At 48.0% G+C, this 15,837-nt stretch overlaps 1 protein-coding gene across 2 annotated transcripts in view; it reads right to left on the bottom strand.

Annotated features, from left to right (window-relative positions):
* The window catches only part of LOC138853050 (uncharacterized), a 303,768-nt gene that overhangs the window by 35,103 nt on the left and 252,828 nt on the right, over nucleotides 1–15,837 (bottom strand). For both annotated transcript variants that reach the window (XM_070087431.1, XM_070087432.1), the window contains one exon: nucleotides 12,751–12,948. In XM_070087431.1, coding sequence (XP_069943532.1) covers nucleotides 12,751–12,948 — 198 coding nt within the window. The remainder of the gene's footprint in view (nucleotides 1–12,750; nucleotides 12,949–15,837) is intronic.

Raw genomic sequence — 15,837 nt, 5'->3', positions numbered from 1 at the left:
TGCTTACCGTGGAGTGCACTAATACCAATTGTTGTACATAGTGTATATAGTGTACATAATTCTGTTCTTACTTGGTGAAGGATAATATAAGGTAAAAGTTTTTCTGTTGTGTTTATTTTGCTCCCTTTACACCCAGAATAACAGGTCTTTGGGACTCCTGGGTTGTAATATGCAATTATTGGGCGTCCAATTGGTTGGCAATTAATTTACTGCCGCCTTTATGAATTGGTTCTATATTCCTTTTTTTTTGTGACTATGGGATGACCCCTGTGTCTAGGCTCCCTCTCCAAAGCATACTTAAGACACAAAAGGGGTTTCTGGCAGTTCCATGAATCTGGGGCAGAGTGTATGAACATGTTGTTAATTGCGTTTTCGAAGTCCAGTGGTGTTAGTGTTATATCAGAAATTCTGGAAAGATTAGCCAATTCTGAGTCTCAGTCATGAAAATTTAATTCTGATTGTCGAGCCTCAGGCTAACAGCTCACTAAGCAGTGAGACTCCATAGTGAGACTCCAGTATTTCATTAATTAATTTTCTGTCATCGGTGTAAGCACCATCTTGTTTAAGCAGCGTTCCAATAATGGATGTGCTTTATGCTCTTGATTTGACATATGAAAAAAAATATTTTGGATTTCTTTCAATTTTGTTTATAGCATAAAGTTATTTCTGTATTGCTTTAAATTCTTTCTGACGGTGGTGGTTGGTGGTTGTGATGGTTGGTGATGGTGGTGGTTGGTGGTGGTGATGGTTGGTGGTGGTGGTGGTGATGGTGGTGGTGGTGGTGGTGGTGATGGTGGTGGTTGGTGATGGTGGTGGTTGGTGGTGGTGATGGTTGGTGGTTGGTGATGGTGGTAGTGATGGTGGTTGATGATGGTGGTGGTGGTGGTTGGTGGTGGTGATGGTGGTGGTTGGTGATGGTGGTGGTTGGTGGTTGTGATGGTTCGTGGTAGTTGGTGGTGGTGATGGCTGGTGGTTGGTGGTGGTGATGGTGGTGGTGGTGGTGATGGTGGTGGTGGTGATGGTGGTAGTGATGGTGGTGGTTGATGATGGTGGTGGTGGTGGTTGGTGGTGGTGATGGTGGTGGTTGGTGATGGTTGGTGGTTGGTGGTTGTGATGGCTGGTGATGGTGGTGGTTGGTGATGGTTGGTGGTTGGTGGTGGTGATGGTGGTGGTGGTGATGGTGGTGGTTGGTGATGGTGGTGGTTGGTGGTGGTGATGGTTGGTGGTGGTGATGGTGGTGGTTGATGATGGTGGTGGTGGTGGTGGTGATGGTGGTGGTTGGTGATGGTGGTGATGGTGGTGGTTGGTGATGGTGGTGGTGATGGTTGGTGGTTAGTGATGGTGGTGGTTGGTGATGGTGGTGGTAATGGTGGTGGTTAGTGATGGTGGTGGTGATGGTGGTGGTTGGTGATGGTGGTGGTTTGTGATGGTGGTGGTGGTGATGGTGGTGGTTTGTGATGGTGGTGGTGATGGTGGTGGTTAGTGATGGTGGTCAGTGATGGTGGTGGTTGGTGATGGTGGTGGTGATGGTGGTGGTGGTGATGGTGGTGGTTGGTGATGGTGGTGGTGATGGTGGTGGTGGTGATGGTGGTGGTTGGTGATGGTGGTGGTTGGTGATGGTGGTGGTTGGTGATGGTGGTGGTTGGTGCGTCTTGTACCGTCTTATGATAGGTTAACAATAAGAGTCTGAACTTGTTCTGGCGATCTGATTCAACTCGGGACTTTTTTCAAGACTGATGAACTGAACACATCGACTCCAGGTGAGGGACGGATTACCTCAACCTCCTCTTCTTCCACCTTTCTTCTTTGTATTGGATTGAGAGAGAGAGAGAGAGAGAGAGAGAGACAGAGAGAGAGACAGAGAGAGAGAGAGAGAGAGAGAGAGAGAGAGAGAGAGAGAGAGAGAGAGAGAGAGAGAGAGAGAGAGAGAGAGAGAGAGTTACCACAGAGGGAAAAGAAATGAAGGGAGGAATGAGTACAAAAAATAAAGGACAAGTCGAAGAATTAATAGACAGAGGAGGAAGGAATAGAGGAAATTACGAAGAGGGAGGGAGAAATGACAGAAAAGAGAGAGGAGAAAAAGAGTAAGGGAAAAAGAAAGAGAAAGGGAAGGTTAAATGAGGGAGGGGGCCAAGGAGGGAGCTAGCTAGGTGCATAATGTTTGCCAGGTTGCAATGTCAACATTACTTTGAAAAGGTGCAACTCTGTTGCGGTTTTTGCTACTCGTATTACCATAAGTTTTAGAAGGATAGAAAGAAGAAATAGAGACGGAGTAGAGTGGGGAAGGAGGAAGAGTGGGGAAGAAGAGGGGAAGAGTGCGGATTCAAGGGAGGGAGAGGAAGAGGGAGAGGGATGGAGGGACAGGGAAAGGGAGGGAGTCCAGAGTTTAAAAAAATGCAGATGTTTACCTAGTGGGCAGTGTGTGTGTTAAGGGGGTGAGGGGTAATGGGGGTAATGGGGGTAAGGGGGTTAAAGGAGGGTAGGGGAACAGTTTGCCGTGCGAGGGAAGGCATACACGCTGATTAATGCTATTCACCTGAACAAACGCTGGACCGACGCTGGACCAACTCTACACCTTAACACGAGCGTAGCAAGGTGAGTCTACCCGCCTCTCCTCCCTTTGTTTACCTTCTCCCTAGAAGCCCCCCCCCCCTACACGCTCCCTCCTCAACCATCTATCAAGAAACCCTCTCGAAACTCTTACTGACAGTGTTGTTAGAGCAACAGTTGGGGCATAGTGTTCTTCAAGAGCAACAGTGGTACATAAAGTATTCTTCAAGAGCAACAGTTGGGGCATAAAATGTTCTTCAAGAGCAACAGTTGGGGCATAAAATGTTCTTCAAGAGCAGCAGTTGGGGCATAAAGTGTTCTTCAAGAGACATGATGACTATCTACAAGTTGAATTCTTCGCTCTGATTGGCTATAGATGTACATGACGTCACAGTGGGAGGAGTTTTAACTTACCGTTTTGTTCAATTTACATAAATTGAAATAAAATTACATTGCCTATTACGCAGTTTAACATGGATTCCTACTTATTTCTCATTCCGTCACTATTTCAAGAACAATGCGAAAAGAAATGATTGTGTAAAACTCAGCAGTAGAAAACTGTCTTACGGTGTATGGCAACTGTAGGTAGTGAGGCCCCGCCCCTGGGCGGAGCTCCGGCGGTAATTGATCAATGAGCGACTGTGTTGCTTTGATTGACAGGTGGGCGGAGTCTCGGGGGGTATAATCAATAGACTTAGTTTTTATCATTTGCTGGGCGATGACGACCAGTGACGGCCTGTGACGGCCAGTGGGCGGGTGTGGTGTATTGCTGCTACTGCTGCTGCCATCACCTGCCGCTCTCCGTGCCGCTACTGTGTGCGGCTGCCGACACATCCGTCCGCCCGATCACACTCGCACCGATGAAACTGCCACTTCTAACACCACTATTCTGCCTCCCAGGAGGTACTGGAATGAATGCTCAAAAAAGCTTTCACCGAAAAATTATGAGAAAATTCAACGGCGAAGAAGGAAGTGAGAGAATGTAAGAAAATGAAGATGAGCTGGAAGAAGCATTCAAGATTAACTTTACTTATTATCTTATTACTCTGGGCCTATATACGAGAAGAATAAAATACGACCACCATCGCTACTGCTACTACAACAACTACTACTGTTACTACTACTATTTTTACTACTATTACTATTTAACTACTGTTACTGCATTTACTACTATTTTCACTCCCGTCTTCCCACACCACGTACTGTATTTTCTTCTCCACTTTTCTCGTCCCAGCTGTGACTTGACAATGGTCCAGAACGGACCACAATGTTCTCTTAATGTTCATATAGACAGAGAACCTGTGCAGCTTCTGAGCTGCAGCTCTACGGAAACAGGACAACTGCTAAATAACTAGAAAATGACTAGTACACTAGCACAGGTACTGGACCTGTGTTGACTAGCACACTAGCACAGGTACTGGACCTGTGTTGTTGACTAGTACACTAGCACAGGTACTGGACCTGTGTTGACTAGCACACTAGCACAGGTACTGGACCTGTGTTGTTGACTAGTACACTAGCACAGGTACTGGACCTGTGTTGACTAGCACACTAGCACAGGTACTGGATCTGTGTTGACTAGCACACTAGCACAGGTACTGGACCTGTGTTATTGACTAGTACACTAGCACAGGTACTGGACCTGTGTTGACTAGTACACTAGCACAGGTACTGGACCTGTGTTGTTGACTAGTACACTAGCACAGGTACTGGACCTGTGTTGACTAGCACACTAGCACAGGTACTGGACCTGTGTTGTTGACTAGTACACTAGCACAGGTACTGGACCTGTGTTGACTAGCACACAAGCACAGGTACTGGACCTGTGTTATTGACTAGTACACTAGCACAGGTACTGGACCTGTGTTGACTAGTACACTAGCACAGGTACTGGACCTGTGTTGTTGACTAGTACACTAGCACAGGTACTGGACCTGTGTTGACTAGCACACTAGCACAGGTACTGGACCTGTGTTGTTGACTAGTACACTAGCACAGGTACTGGACCTGTGTTGACTAGCACACTAGCACAGGTACTGGACCTGTGTTGACTAGCACACTAGCACAGGTACTGGACCTGTGTTGTTGACTAGTACACTAGCACAGGTACTGGACCTGTGTTGTTGACTAGTACACTAGCACAGGTACTGGACCTGTGTTGTTGACTAGTACACTAGCACAGGTACTGGACCTGTGTTGTTGACTAGTACACTAGCACAGGTACTGGACCTGTGTTGTTGACTAGTACACTAGCACAGGTACTGGACCTGTGTTGACTAGCACACAAGCACAGGTACTGGACCTGTGTTGTTGACTAGTACACTAGCACAGGTACTGGACATGTGTTAACTAGTACACTAGCACAGGTACTGGACCTGTGTTGTTGACTAGTACACTAGCACAGGTACTGGACATGTGTTGTTGGCTAGTACACTAGCACAGGTACTGGACCTGTGTTGACTAGTGCACTAGCACAGGTACTGGACCAGTCTCGCTAACTAGTACACTAGCACAGGTACTGGACAAGTCTTGCTGACTAGTACACTAGCTCAGGTACTGGACCGTGTTCTTGGCTAGTACACTAGCTCAGGTACTGGACCAGTGTTGTTGACTAGCACACTAGCACAGGTACTGGACAAGTCTTGCTGACTAGTACACTAGCTCAGGTACTGGACCAGTGTTGACTAATACACTAGCTCAGGTACTGGACCAGTGTTGACTAATACACTAGCTCAGGTACTGGACCGTGTTCTTGGCTAGTACACTAGCACAGGTACTGGACTAGTCGCGATGACTAGTACACTAGCACAGGTACTGGACAAGTCTCGCTGACTAGTACACTAGCACAGGTACTGGACCAGTCTCGCTGACTAGTACACTAGCTCAGGTACTGGACAAGTCTCGCTGACTAGTACACTAGCACAGGTACTGGACAAGTCTCGCTGACTAGCACACTAGCACAGGTACTGGACAAGTCTCGCTGACTAGTACACTAGCACAGGTACTGGGCCAGTCTCGCTGACTAGTACACTAGCTCAGGTACTGGACAAGTCTCGCTGACTAGTACACTAGCACAGGTACTGGACAAGTCTCGCTGACTAGTACACTAGCACAGGTACTGGACAAGTCTCGCTGACTAGTACACTAGCACAGGTACTGGACCAGTCTCGCTGACTAGTACACTAGCACAGGTACTGGACCAGTCTCGCTGACTAGTACACTAGCACAGGTACTGGACCAGTCTCGCTGACTAGTACACTAGCACAGGTACTGGACCAGTCTCGCTGACTAGTACACTAGCACAGGTACTGGACAAGTCTCGCTGACTAGTACACTAGCACAGGTACTGGACCAGTCTCGCTGACTAGCACACTAGCACAGGTACTGGACCAGTCTCGCTGACTAGTACACTAGCACAGGTACTGGACAAGTCTCGCTGACTAGTACACTAGCACAGGTACTGGACCAGTCTCGCTGACTAGTACACTAGCACAGGTACTGGACCAGTCTCGCTGACTAGTACACTAGCACAGGTACTGACGAACATGATAAGAAAGACATCATCTAATCATCCTGAAAGATCAAGCTACATTGAGAGTCACCACGGGTTTCCAGATGACAAATCTTGTCTCACTTATCACCTAGAGATTAATGACTGATAAAGCAGGAGAGGGAAGGTTGGGTAGACCGCACTCTTCCTTGACTCTAAGGAAGTCTTCGTCATGGTTTCCACAAAAGAGGCTTTATCAAGCCGTTACGGCTTGATAAAACTCCTGAAGAGGGAAACGTTGCCACATTAAAATGTCACATTAGTTGAACTTGTGTCTTTTTACCCATCATATTGCTGGTAATTCTACTAACATTAAAACACACAAAAGGCTACTGTAAGAGCGGTAAAAGCAGACAGGGGTAGCAGGAAGGCACTCAAGTGGATACAAGAACACCCAGTTAACAGAAACCGGAGGGTAATGGTTAGAAAGGTGACGTAATGGGCACAGGTGACGAGTGGTGTCCCTTAAGGATCAGTGCTGGGGCTCCTGCTGTTCCTGATGCACGTAAGCGATTTACCAGAGGAAAATGAATCCTGTGTATTAGTGTTTGCTGATGATGTAAATTAATAAAGTTATAAAACTGGAGAAAACCAAAGCGAAAGAAAAACTTGAAGAGGCTGCAAACATTGTCAGGAGAATGACTACCTGAATTTAATCCTGTTAAGTACACAGTTATGAAAAATAGAAGAGAGCGTGAGAAAGCAGGATACAGAATACAACCTGGGAGAGACGCTGCAGTCAAGGTGCAGACAACCTGGGAGAGACGCTGCAGTCAAGGTGCAGACAACCTGGGAGAGACGCTGGAGACAACTCGCAGACAACCTGGGAGACGCTGCAGACAACCTGAGACGCTGCAGTCAACGCGCAGACAACCTGGTAGAGACGCTGCAGACAACGTGCAGACAACCTGGTAGAGACGCTGCAGACAACCTGGGATAGACGCTGCAGACAACCTGAGACGCTACAGTCAACGCGCAGACAACCTGGTAGAGACGCTGCAGACAACGTGCAGACAATCTGGTAGAGACGCTGCAGACAACCTGGTAGAGACACTGCAGACAACGTGCAGACAACCTGGTAGACACACTGCAGACAACGTGCAGACAACCTAGGAGACGCTGCAGACAACATGCAAGAACTCTTGGAGTATGCAACGACACAGGTACTTGAGCTGGCCGAGATGAACTACAAAGGAAGACTTAGGCAACTCAAACTGATAATACCAGAAGAGATCCAACGAGGAACATAAGAATATAAGAACAGAAGAACACCGCATGAAACCTACGACCCATGTAAGACATGATCGCTCTTCGTAAACCCAGTACAGGCAGTGATAGTTCTATGTGCATTCCACAAGTCCTCAAGTCTGCTAGCATTAAAGCATAATTGACTGATGCTAAACTGCTTACATGCAGCCTTAATGACCCTCGTGTAGTCGATAGACTTTCAACCCCACTAACAAACCATCACTGTGAAATCATCGTGAGCACTAACCCAAAATTAAGGCAGAGGAAAGCTGAATACTGTAGCGTACAGTGTATGTGGAATAGTCTTGAGAAAGAGAGATGGTCACACCACTGACAGTGTTCCAGGAAAACGTTACAGACACACTGCGTGATCATTTCGTTACTTATATGAAGATCTAAACCCGTGTTGGTCATTCAGCGCAAGGCTCGATCCTCCGTCATGTGACCGCGAGATATACGTGCTAACTGTACTCAACAAGTCCACAGATAAACTGCAGGAACAACAATCACACCAGCCAGAAGGAATGCAAAAAAGAACAAAATCTACTCAGGAGATAAACAACGTATTTTATCACGTTATATGAAAGTCACATCACCGGCCATTTTGATGCTGGTGAAGTGCTCTTGATCCAAGGAAAGAATATTGTTCTGTCCTTACTGGAGAGCCAACCATGGTGATAACACTATTAAAGAAACCTTAAAGAAAGAGTATGCTGCCACGCTGAACATTCCCATGACCACCATGAGAGTATGCTGCCACGCTGAACATTCCCATGACCACCATGAGAGTATGCTGCCACGCTGAACATTCCCATGACCACCATGAGAGTATGCTGCCACGTTGAACATTCCCATGACCACCATGAGAGTATGCTGCCACGTTGAACATTCCCATGACCACCATGAGAGTATGCTGCCACGTTGAACATTCCCATGACCACCATGAGAGTATGCTGCCACGTTGAACATTCCCATGACCACCATGAGAGTATGCTGCCACGTTGAACATTCCCATGACCACCATGAGAGTAGGCTGCCACTGAACATTCCCATGACGAGAGTATGCTGACGCTGAACATTCCCACGACCACCATGAGAGTATGCTGCCACGTTGAACATTCCCATGACCACCATGAGAGTATGCTGCCACGTTGAACATTCCCATGACCACCATGAGAGTATGCTGCCACGTTGAACATTCCCATGACCACCATGAGAGTATGCTGCCACGTTGAACATTCCCATGACCACCATGAGAGTATGCTGCCACGTTGAACATTCCCATGACCACCATGAGAGTATGCTGCCACGTTGAACATTCCCATGACCACCATGAGAGTATGCTGCCACGTTGAACATTCCCATGACCACCATGAGAGTATGCTGCCACGTTGAACATTCCCATGACCACCATGAGAGTATGCTGCCACGTTGAACATTCCCATGACCACCATGAGAGTATGCTGCCACGCTGAACATTCCCATGACCACCATGAGAGTATGCTGCCACGTTGAACATTCCCATGACCACCATGAGAGTATGCTGCCACGTTGAACATTCCCATGACCACCATGAGAGTATGCTGCCACGTTGAACATTCCCATGACCACCATGAGAGTATGCTGCCACGTTGAACATTCCCATGACCACCATGAGAGTATGCTGCCACGTTGAACATTCCCATGACCACCATGAGAGTATGCTGCCACGCTGAACATTCCCATGACCACCATGAGAGTATGCTGCCACGTTGAACATTCCCATGACCACCATGAGAGTATGCTGCCACGTTGAACATTCCCATGACCACCATGAGAGTATGCTGCCACGTTGAACATTCCCATGACCACCATGAGAGTATGCTGCCACGTTGAACATTCCCATGACCACCATGAGAGTATGCTGCCACGTTGAACATTCCCATGACCACCATGAGAGTATGCTGCCACGCTGAACATTCCCATGACCACCATGAGAGTATGCTGCCACGTTGAACATTCCCATGACCACCATGAGAGTATGCTGCCACGCTGAACATTCTCATGACCACCATGAGAGTATGCTGCCACGTTGAACATTCCCATGACCACCATGAGAGTATGCTGCCACGCTGAACATTCCCATGACCACCATGAGAGTATGCTGCCACGTTGAACATTCCCATGACCACCATGAGAGTATGCTGCCACGCTGAACATTCCCATGGTAACCATTAGAGATATGCTCCCATGTTCAGCATTCCCATGGCCATTATGAAATTAGAAAGCTCCGACATTGTATTCGTCACCTTTGCCCATCCAAAGACTCAAACTTGACGTCAACAGAGATGCTTCGCACCTTGAGCAACAATCTCACATCGTATTCCTGTCATGGTGTGTGTGTTACAACACTGTCACAGCAGGTGTGTGGGAGTGTTGCAACGTGGTATCTTATTAGTGAAAATAAGATGACTAATATATTTGCTTATAACAGATGTAATATAAATTGCAAATGTATATACAAAGATGGACCTCTGTTAACCCGTTGGGGGCCTAGTTGATAGGCCTTGTGTGTATTCAAACGCTGTTGCGCTACAGTCCACGGGATGAGTGCAAGAGGCACAACGATCTAACCCAGCGGTTCCCAACTTGTGGTCCGCGGACCCCAGGGGATCCGCAAAGGTAATACTGGGCGTCCGCGAGCTAAGATCAAAAGTTCTGAGCACCATCAACCATCTTATTAAAAAAATAAGTTTTCTTAATACTTCCAATTATTTAATTGCATACTCAGTTACGATTTAGTGATTTACGTATGTAAATCACTAAGGTATTAAAGCTTTAGGTTCGAACCAGCGAACACTGACAAGGCAGATATGAGTGCGTGTACCCGGCTACATTGCCGGGTAACAAACAATAAAATAATTCTAACAATAGTATGTAATAACTGCTGGATGAGGACGTAGATACATCAGATGAAGCCGCTGGTTGGCGAGACGTCGTCAAATAGAGATGGCCAAGCACTGGCTATCTCTATTTGACGTGCCTAATTCATCAAATCGAAATCTAAGTTCGGCAACGCGGTCCTGATTACAGGACCTACATGTGTGTTACTCTTGAGGATCACCGCCCCCGAAGGTCGGTCCCAGACTAGGCACAACACCGATGCAAAAACGAAGGTGAAGGAAAAAGGGGAAAAAATAAAAACGTCATAAAGGAAGAGCAGGTGGAGAGGTATCGTGTTCATCCACCAGCACCAGCAGGAGCAGGTGGGGAGGTATCGTGTTCATCCACCAGCACCAGCAGGAGCAGGTGGGGAGGTATCGTGTTCATCCACCAGCACCAGCAGGAGCAGGTGGAGAGGTAACGTGTTCATCCACCAGCACCAGCAGGAGCAGGTGGGGAGGTATCGTGTTCATCCACCAGCACCAGCAGGAGCAGGTGGAGAGGTAACGTGTTCATCCACCAGCACCAGCAGGAGCAGGTGGGGAGGTATCGTGTTCATCCACCAGCACCAGCAGGAGCAGGTGGAGAGGTAACGTGTTCATCCACCAGCACCAGCAGGAGCAGGTGGGGAGGTATCGTGTTCATCCACCAGCACCAGCAGGAGCAGGTGGGGAGGTATCGTGTTCATCCACCAGCACCAGCAGGAGCAGGTGGGGAGGTAACGTGTTCATCCACCAGCACCAGCAGGAGCAGGTGGGGAGGTATCGTGTTCATCCACCAGCACCAGCAGGAGCAGGTGGAGAGGTATCGTGTTCATCCACCAGCACCAGCAGGAGCAGGTGGGGAGGTATCGTGTTCATCCACCAGCACCAGCAGGAGCAGGTGGGGAGGTAACGTGTTCATCCACCAGCACCAGCAGGAGCAGGTGGGGAGGTATCGTGTTCATCCACCAGCACCAGCAGGAGCAGGTGGAGAGGTATCGTGTTCATCCACCAGCACCAGCAGGAGCAGGTGGGGAGGTATCGTGTTCATCCACCAGCACCAGCAGGAGCAGGTGGGGAGGTAACGTGTTCATCCACCAGCACCAGCAGGAGCAGGTGGGGAGGTATCGTGTTCATCCACCAGCACCAGCAGGAGCAGGTGGAGAGGTATCGTGTTCATCCACCAGCACCAGCAGGAGCAGGTGGGGAGGTATCGTGTTCATCCACCAGCACCAGCAGGAGCAGGTGGGGAGGTAACGTGTTCATCCACCAGCACCAGCAGGAGCAGGTGGGGAGGTATCGTGTTCATCCACCAGCACCAGCAGGAGCAGGTGGGGAGGTAACGTGTTCATCCACCAGCACCAGCAGGAGCAGGTGGGGAGGTATCGTGTTCATCCACCAGCACCAGCAGGAGCAGGTGGGGAGGTAACGTGTGCACCCACCAGCAGTCAATATGTTTACATTGCTTGCAGCGCCGCGCCATAAAGCGGTAATGAGCAGAACTGATGCCTCTTATGATGGCGCTGATGATACGGGCCTCTTGACTTGAGCAATTACCTCGTTGGACTTCAGGATCCGTGTCATCACTTGCGAACTGTGTCCTGCGCCCCGCAGGAGGCCTTCTTGGGTCCTTGTATGTTTTATGTTTACGAGCTGCGTAATATTGCATAAAAATATGATTTACTGTCAGTTTCATTACTTTTGGTGTTTATTCGACTCTGTCTTCCCAATGTTTACATTTCTCAAGTACAATGTTTAACTTGCGAGGGTTTGTTAACATGGCCGTAGTTAAACGCTGAAAATTTTTAATGAATGCGCTGCCTGACTGATGTTTAAAGTTTTATTTGAGTGTTATGTATTTATATTTCGTTAATTATATGTGTCCAGAAATTAGTGGTGAATGGATCTATTGTTAGTGAGGAAGTGGTGATTATATTTTCGTGGCTCGTTTTATTCTGGTGGTAAACTAGAGTATATTGTATCGTGGTATTAGAGTACTATATTGTATTCTGCTGATGAATTTAGTACATTGCATTCTTAAGGAAGATCAAAAAGGCACAGTGACGTGACTGGAATAATACACAAATAACCTGCAGTTAGGAGAAAGAACTTTATGACGGCGTTTCGGTCCTACCTGGACCATTAACTAGTGCGTGATTAGTTAATGACCCAAGCCAGACCGAAACGTCGTCAGGTGTTTCTTTCTATGTGCGGGTTATTTGTGTATTCTTAAGGAGATTTTTTAATCAAACCCTAATCTTCAAAACTTTTACAAGGTCGTGCAGTCATATCGTACCTACATTTTAGTGGGTATAACAAGCACCAACAGCCTGAATGACCAGGTCGTCTCACCAATATGGCCTTGTCTGAGAGCAGGTCTCGGGGAAGATAAATCCCAGAGCCATGTCTACGGAGATGAGGTAAGTAGGCCTTGCTTGTGTTTACATCCAAGTGACAAGGCTCTCACAGCCTCCTCCCACAAGTTTCCATCCTACTCACCTGCCATGTGAAGGTATTGAACCCCCAGCAGCTACGTGCTAGACCGCCTTCGTAGCGCGATCCAATCCTCTGTCGTAGCATCATAGAGTCCTCTCCTGTCATAGCATAGTAGAGTCCTCTCCTGTCGTGGCATCTTTGAATCCTCTCCTGTCGTAGCATCGTAGAGTCATCGTAGAGTCCCCCAAGAGGATGCGTCATCTGCAGGTATTGAACCGAATTAGTCCATTTCCCTTAGATTTTTAACATATATTAGAAACATTATTATTATTATTATTATTATTATTATTATTATTATTATTTTTGCTAATTATTATTATTATTTATTACTTTCGTGGGAAGCCCTGAACGATCAAGAGCCTGGAAGGGCATGGGAAACGGTAGATAATTAGGTTAGATGCAAGGAAGAGTAGCTCTAAGTCCCTGGATCAAGACATTCCTCATTTGAAGGGAAATATTTGAGGTAATGGTACAGCTTTTGACCTCCAGTGACCTGACCTGAGGTTCTGTGCCACTGATGACCTCCAGTGACCTGACCTGAGGTTCCATGTCAGTAATGACCTACTTGACCTGACTTGAAGTTCCACGTCAGTAATGACCTCCAGTGTCCTAACCTGAGGTTCCACGTCAGTAATGACCTCCAGTGACCTGACCTGAGGTTGCACGTCAATGGGCCTCGTGTCATGTAGGGGGGAATGATTAGGGGAATATGGGGGTAAGAGGAGGGAGTTAGTAGGTAGGGGACATGCAGGCGAGGTGGTAGGAGATGACAAGAGAGGTGAGCGGTAGGTAGGTAGGTAATGTGAGGTCACTGGTGACTACACCTTCACCTCTTATTACTCTACCCACCACTCCACACTACTCACCCTCTCACTACTTTAACTAAACATAAATAAATGGAAATAAGAATAAATAACGGGGACAGTGAATATTACTATTCTACTCAAACACAGTTTATTATTAAGTCCTTGTACAATAATATATTTGGGAACAGGAGTATATCATTGGGGTTTAGACAAATGGGATGGTACACATAGGCAGTGAGACAAGGAACACAATCAACTTGACGAAAATGAATATAACTTACAATATAGCACAGAGGACAGTTCACTACAGGAACTAAGCCACAGGTCCCAAGACCTATACAGCACGAGTACTGCGCCAAGCCAGTACTCTGCCCAATGCCTCCAACAGTCTCCTCCAGAGACTTCAGCAGCCTTCTCCCGAGCCCTGCACCCCAGCAGCAGCTCCGCTCGAAGTCTCTGCTCAGGAGCTCTGCACCCCAGCAGCAGCTCCGCTCGAATCTCCTGATCATGCTCTTCCTTGGGCTTTTATGGTGGTCCAAGCACCCTCCACAACCACGTGTACGACCTGACGCCTAGGTCTGATGCCGTCAAGAACAAAAGACCTCAGACGTGAGCGTGGCTACAGACGTATGCCAAGGCAAGGTGTGACCATATAATTGGTTAAATTAGGTCTCCCCAGAGACCTCACAAGCCCAGCTGAACTACATCACATCCCCCTTTCTCCCCCAATTTAAAATATCTGAGAACTAGGACAATTTGTCCTAGTTATTAGACTATTTTAATCCTAACCCCTTAAATCTATTACAATACAAAGACAAAATTATACATAATACAAAATTATTCAATTACATATATTTCCCTCAACCTCCTCAACTACCACAAGGCAGCGTAATCAGTACACCTCGCAGTTGACCAGCATAATAGTCGCTCTCTGGTGCAAAGCCTCCTTACCCGTCATTTCTCCTTAAAACTAAATATCGGGCTCCAGTGCCTTCCCTACTTCTACTAGAAATGCACTAGCCAATGCTAGTCACCCTCGCACGTTAACCATTGGGCCAAACCTCTCTAGGCTTCTATGGCGTGGAAAACTGCTCCAACGGGTTGCATTCTTTCAAACTGCAACTGGACCACTTCACAACCACCAAGGTCGCATTTTCGGCACACTTCACATGCACACTACAACATCTGAAAATCGAGACAGGGCAGGCATCGCAGCTAAGACCCTCCATTATCCTATGCCATTACTAGGTTTCACTGGCCTCAAAAAACAAGGCGGCCATAATCACTGGACCGTATTCAAGGTCACCTTATTTTACACAGGTAACACTAACACTTCTGGCAAATCAAAGTAGGCTGGGGACATCTCACACTCTCAATTGTCTCTCATGGCTGGCAGTACATCCCCGCATACCGGTCGTACAGATCGACCAGCAAGGCAGGATACACCTCCATACCGTCCTTGATAGCAGGCTGGTCCCAGCAGCTGGAGTCCATCTCCGCGGCTCACGTCCTTCCACATCTCCGAGGATGGCAACTCCTTCATAGTAGATTCTCCTGTCCTGGCACACCAGCCAGAATCCTTCACACACCACTGCAGCATCACTGCCATCTCCTCTTGAGCTAGGCAGCATCGCAGCATCACAGCACGGCCACAGCATATCCATCATCACAGCACGGCCGTATCACAGCAGCACATAGCACGGCCGTATCACAGCAGCACACAGCACGGCCACAGCATCGCAGCACGGCTACAGCATCGCAGCACGGTCCCAGCATCACAACACGGCCGCAGCGTCTCAACATCACAGCACGGCCGCAGCATCTCAACATCACAGCAGCACACAGCACGGCCACAGCATTGCAGCACGGCTACAGCATCTCAGCACGGCCACAGCATAGCAGCACGGCTACAGCATCTCAGCAGCATCACAGCAGCCGACATCAGCAGTAGCAGGCTATGGTCAGTTGCTCGAGGTGAGGTGAGGTCACTTCAGGTCATCAACAGCAGGTGCGGTCACCCATCCCTGGCAACTGCGGGTAACTGGCGGTCCGCAGGCAATGGTCACAAAGGCTGGGTGACGCAGACAGACACCCACTACACTGGATGACAGACCAGGGCAGCAATACATCTACTGGGGCACATCAGCTGGGTGACTGGGCATATCAGCTGGGTGACTGGGCATATCAGCTGGGTGACTGGGCACATCAGGTGGACAGCAATCATAGGCAACTCTTCAATGGGTGACAGTTGTGGGTGAGTCTTCCAAGGCGGGCTGGGTGACTT

Source organism: Cherax quadricarinatus, chromosome 21, assembly GCF_038502225.1.
Source record: "Cherax quadricarinatus isolate ZL_2023a chromosome 21, ASM3850222v1, whole genome shotgun sequence".
Lineage (NCBI taxonomy): Eukaryota > Metazoa > Arthropoda > Malacostraca > Decapoda > Parastacidae > Cherax > Cherax quadricarinatus.
Note: the sequence above shows the minus strand (reverse complement) of the source record. Positions and strands in the feature narration are given on the sequence as shown.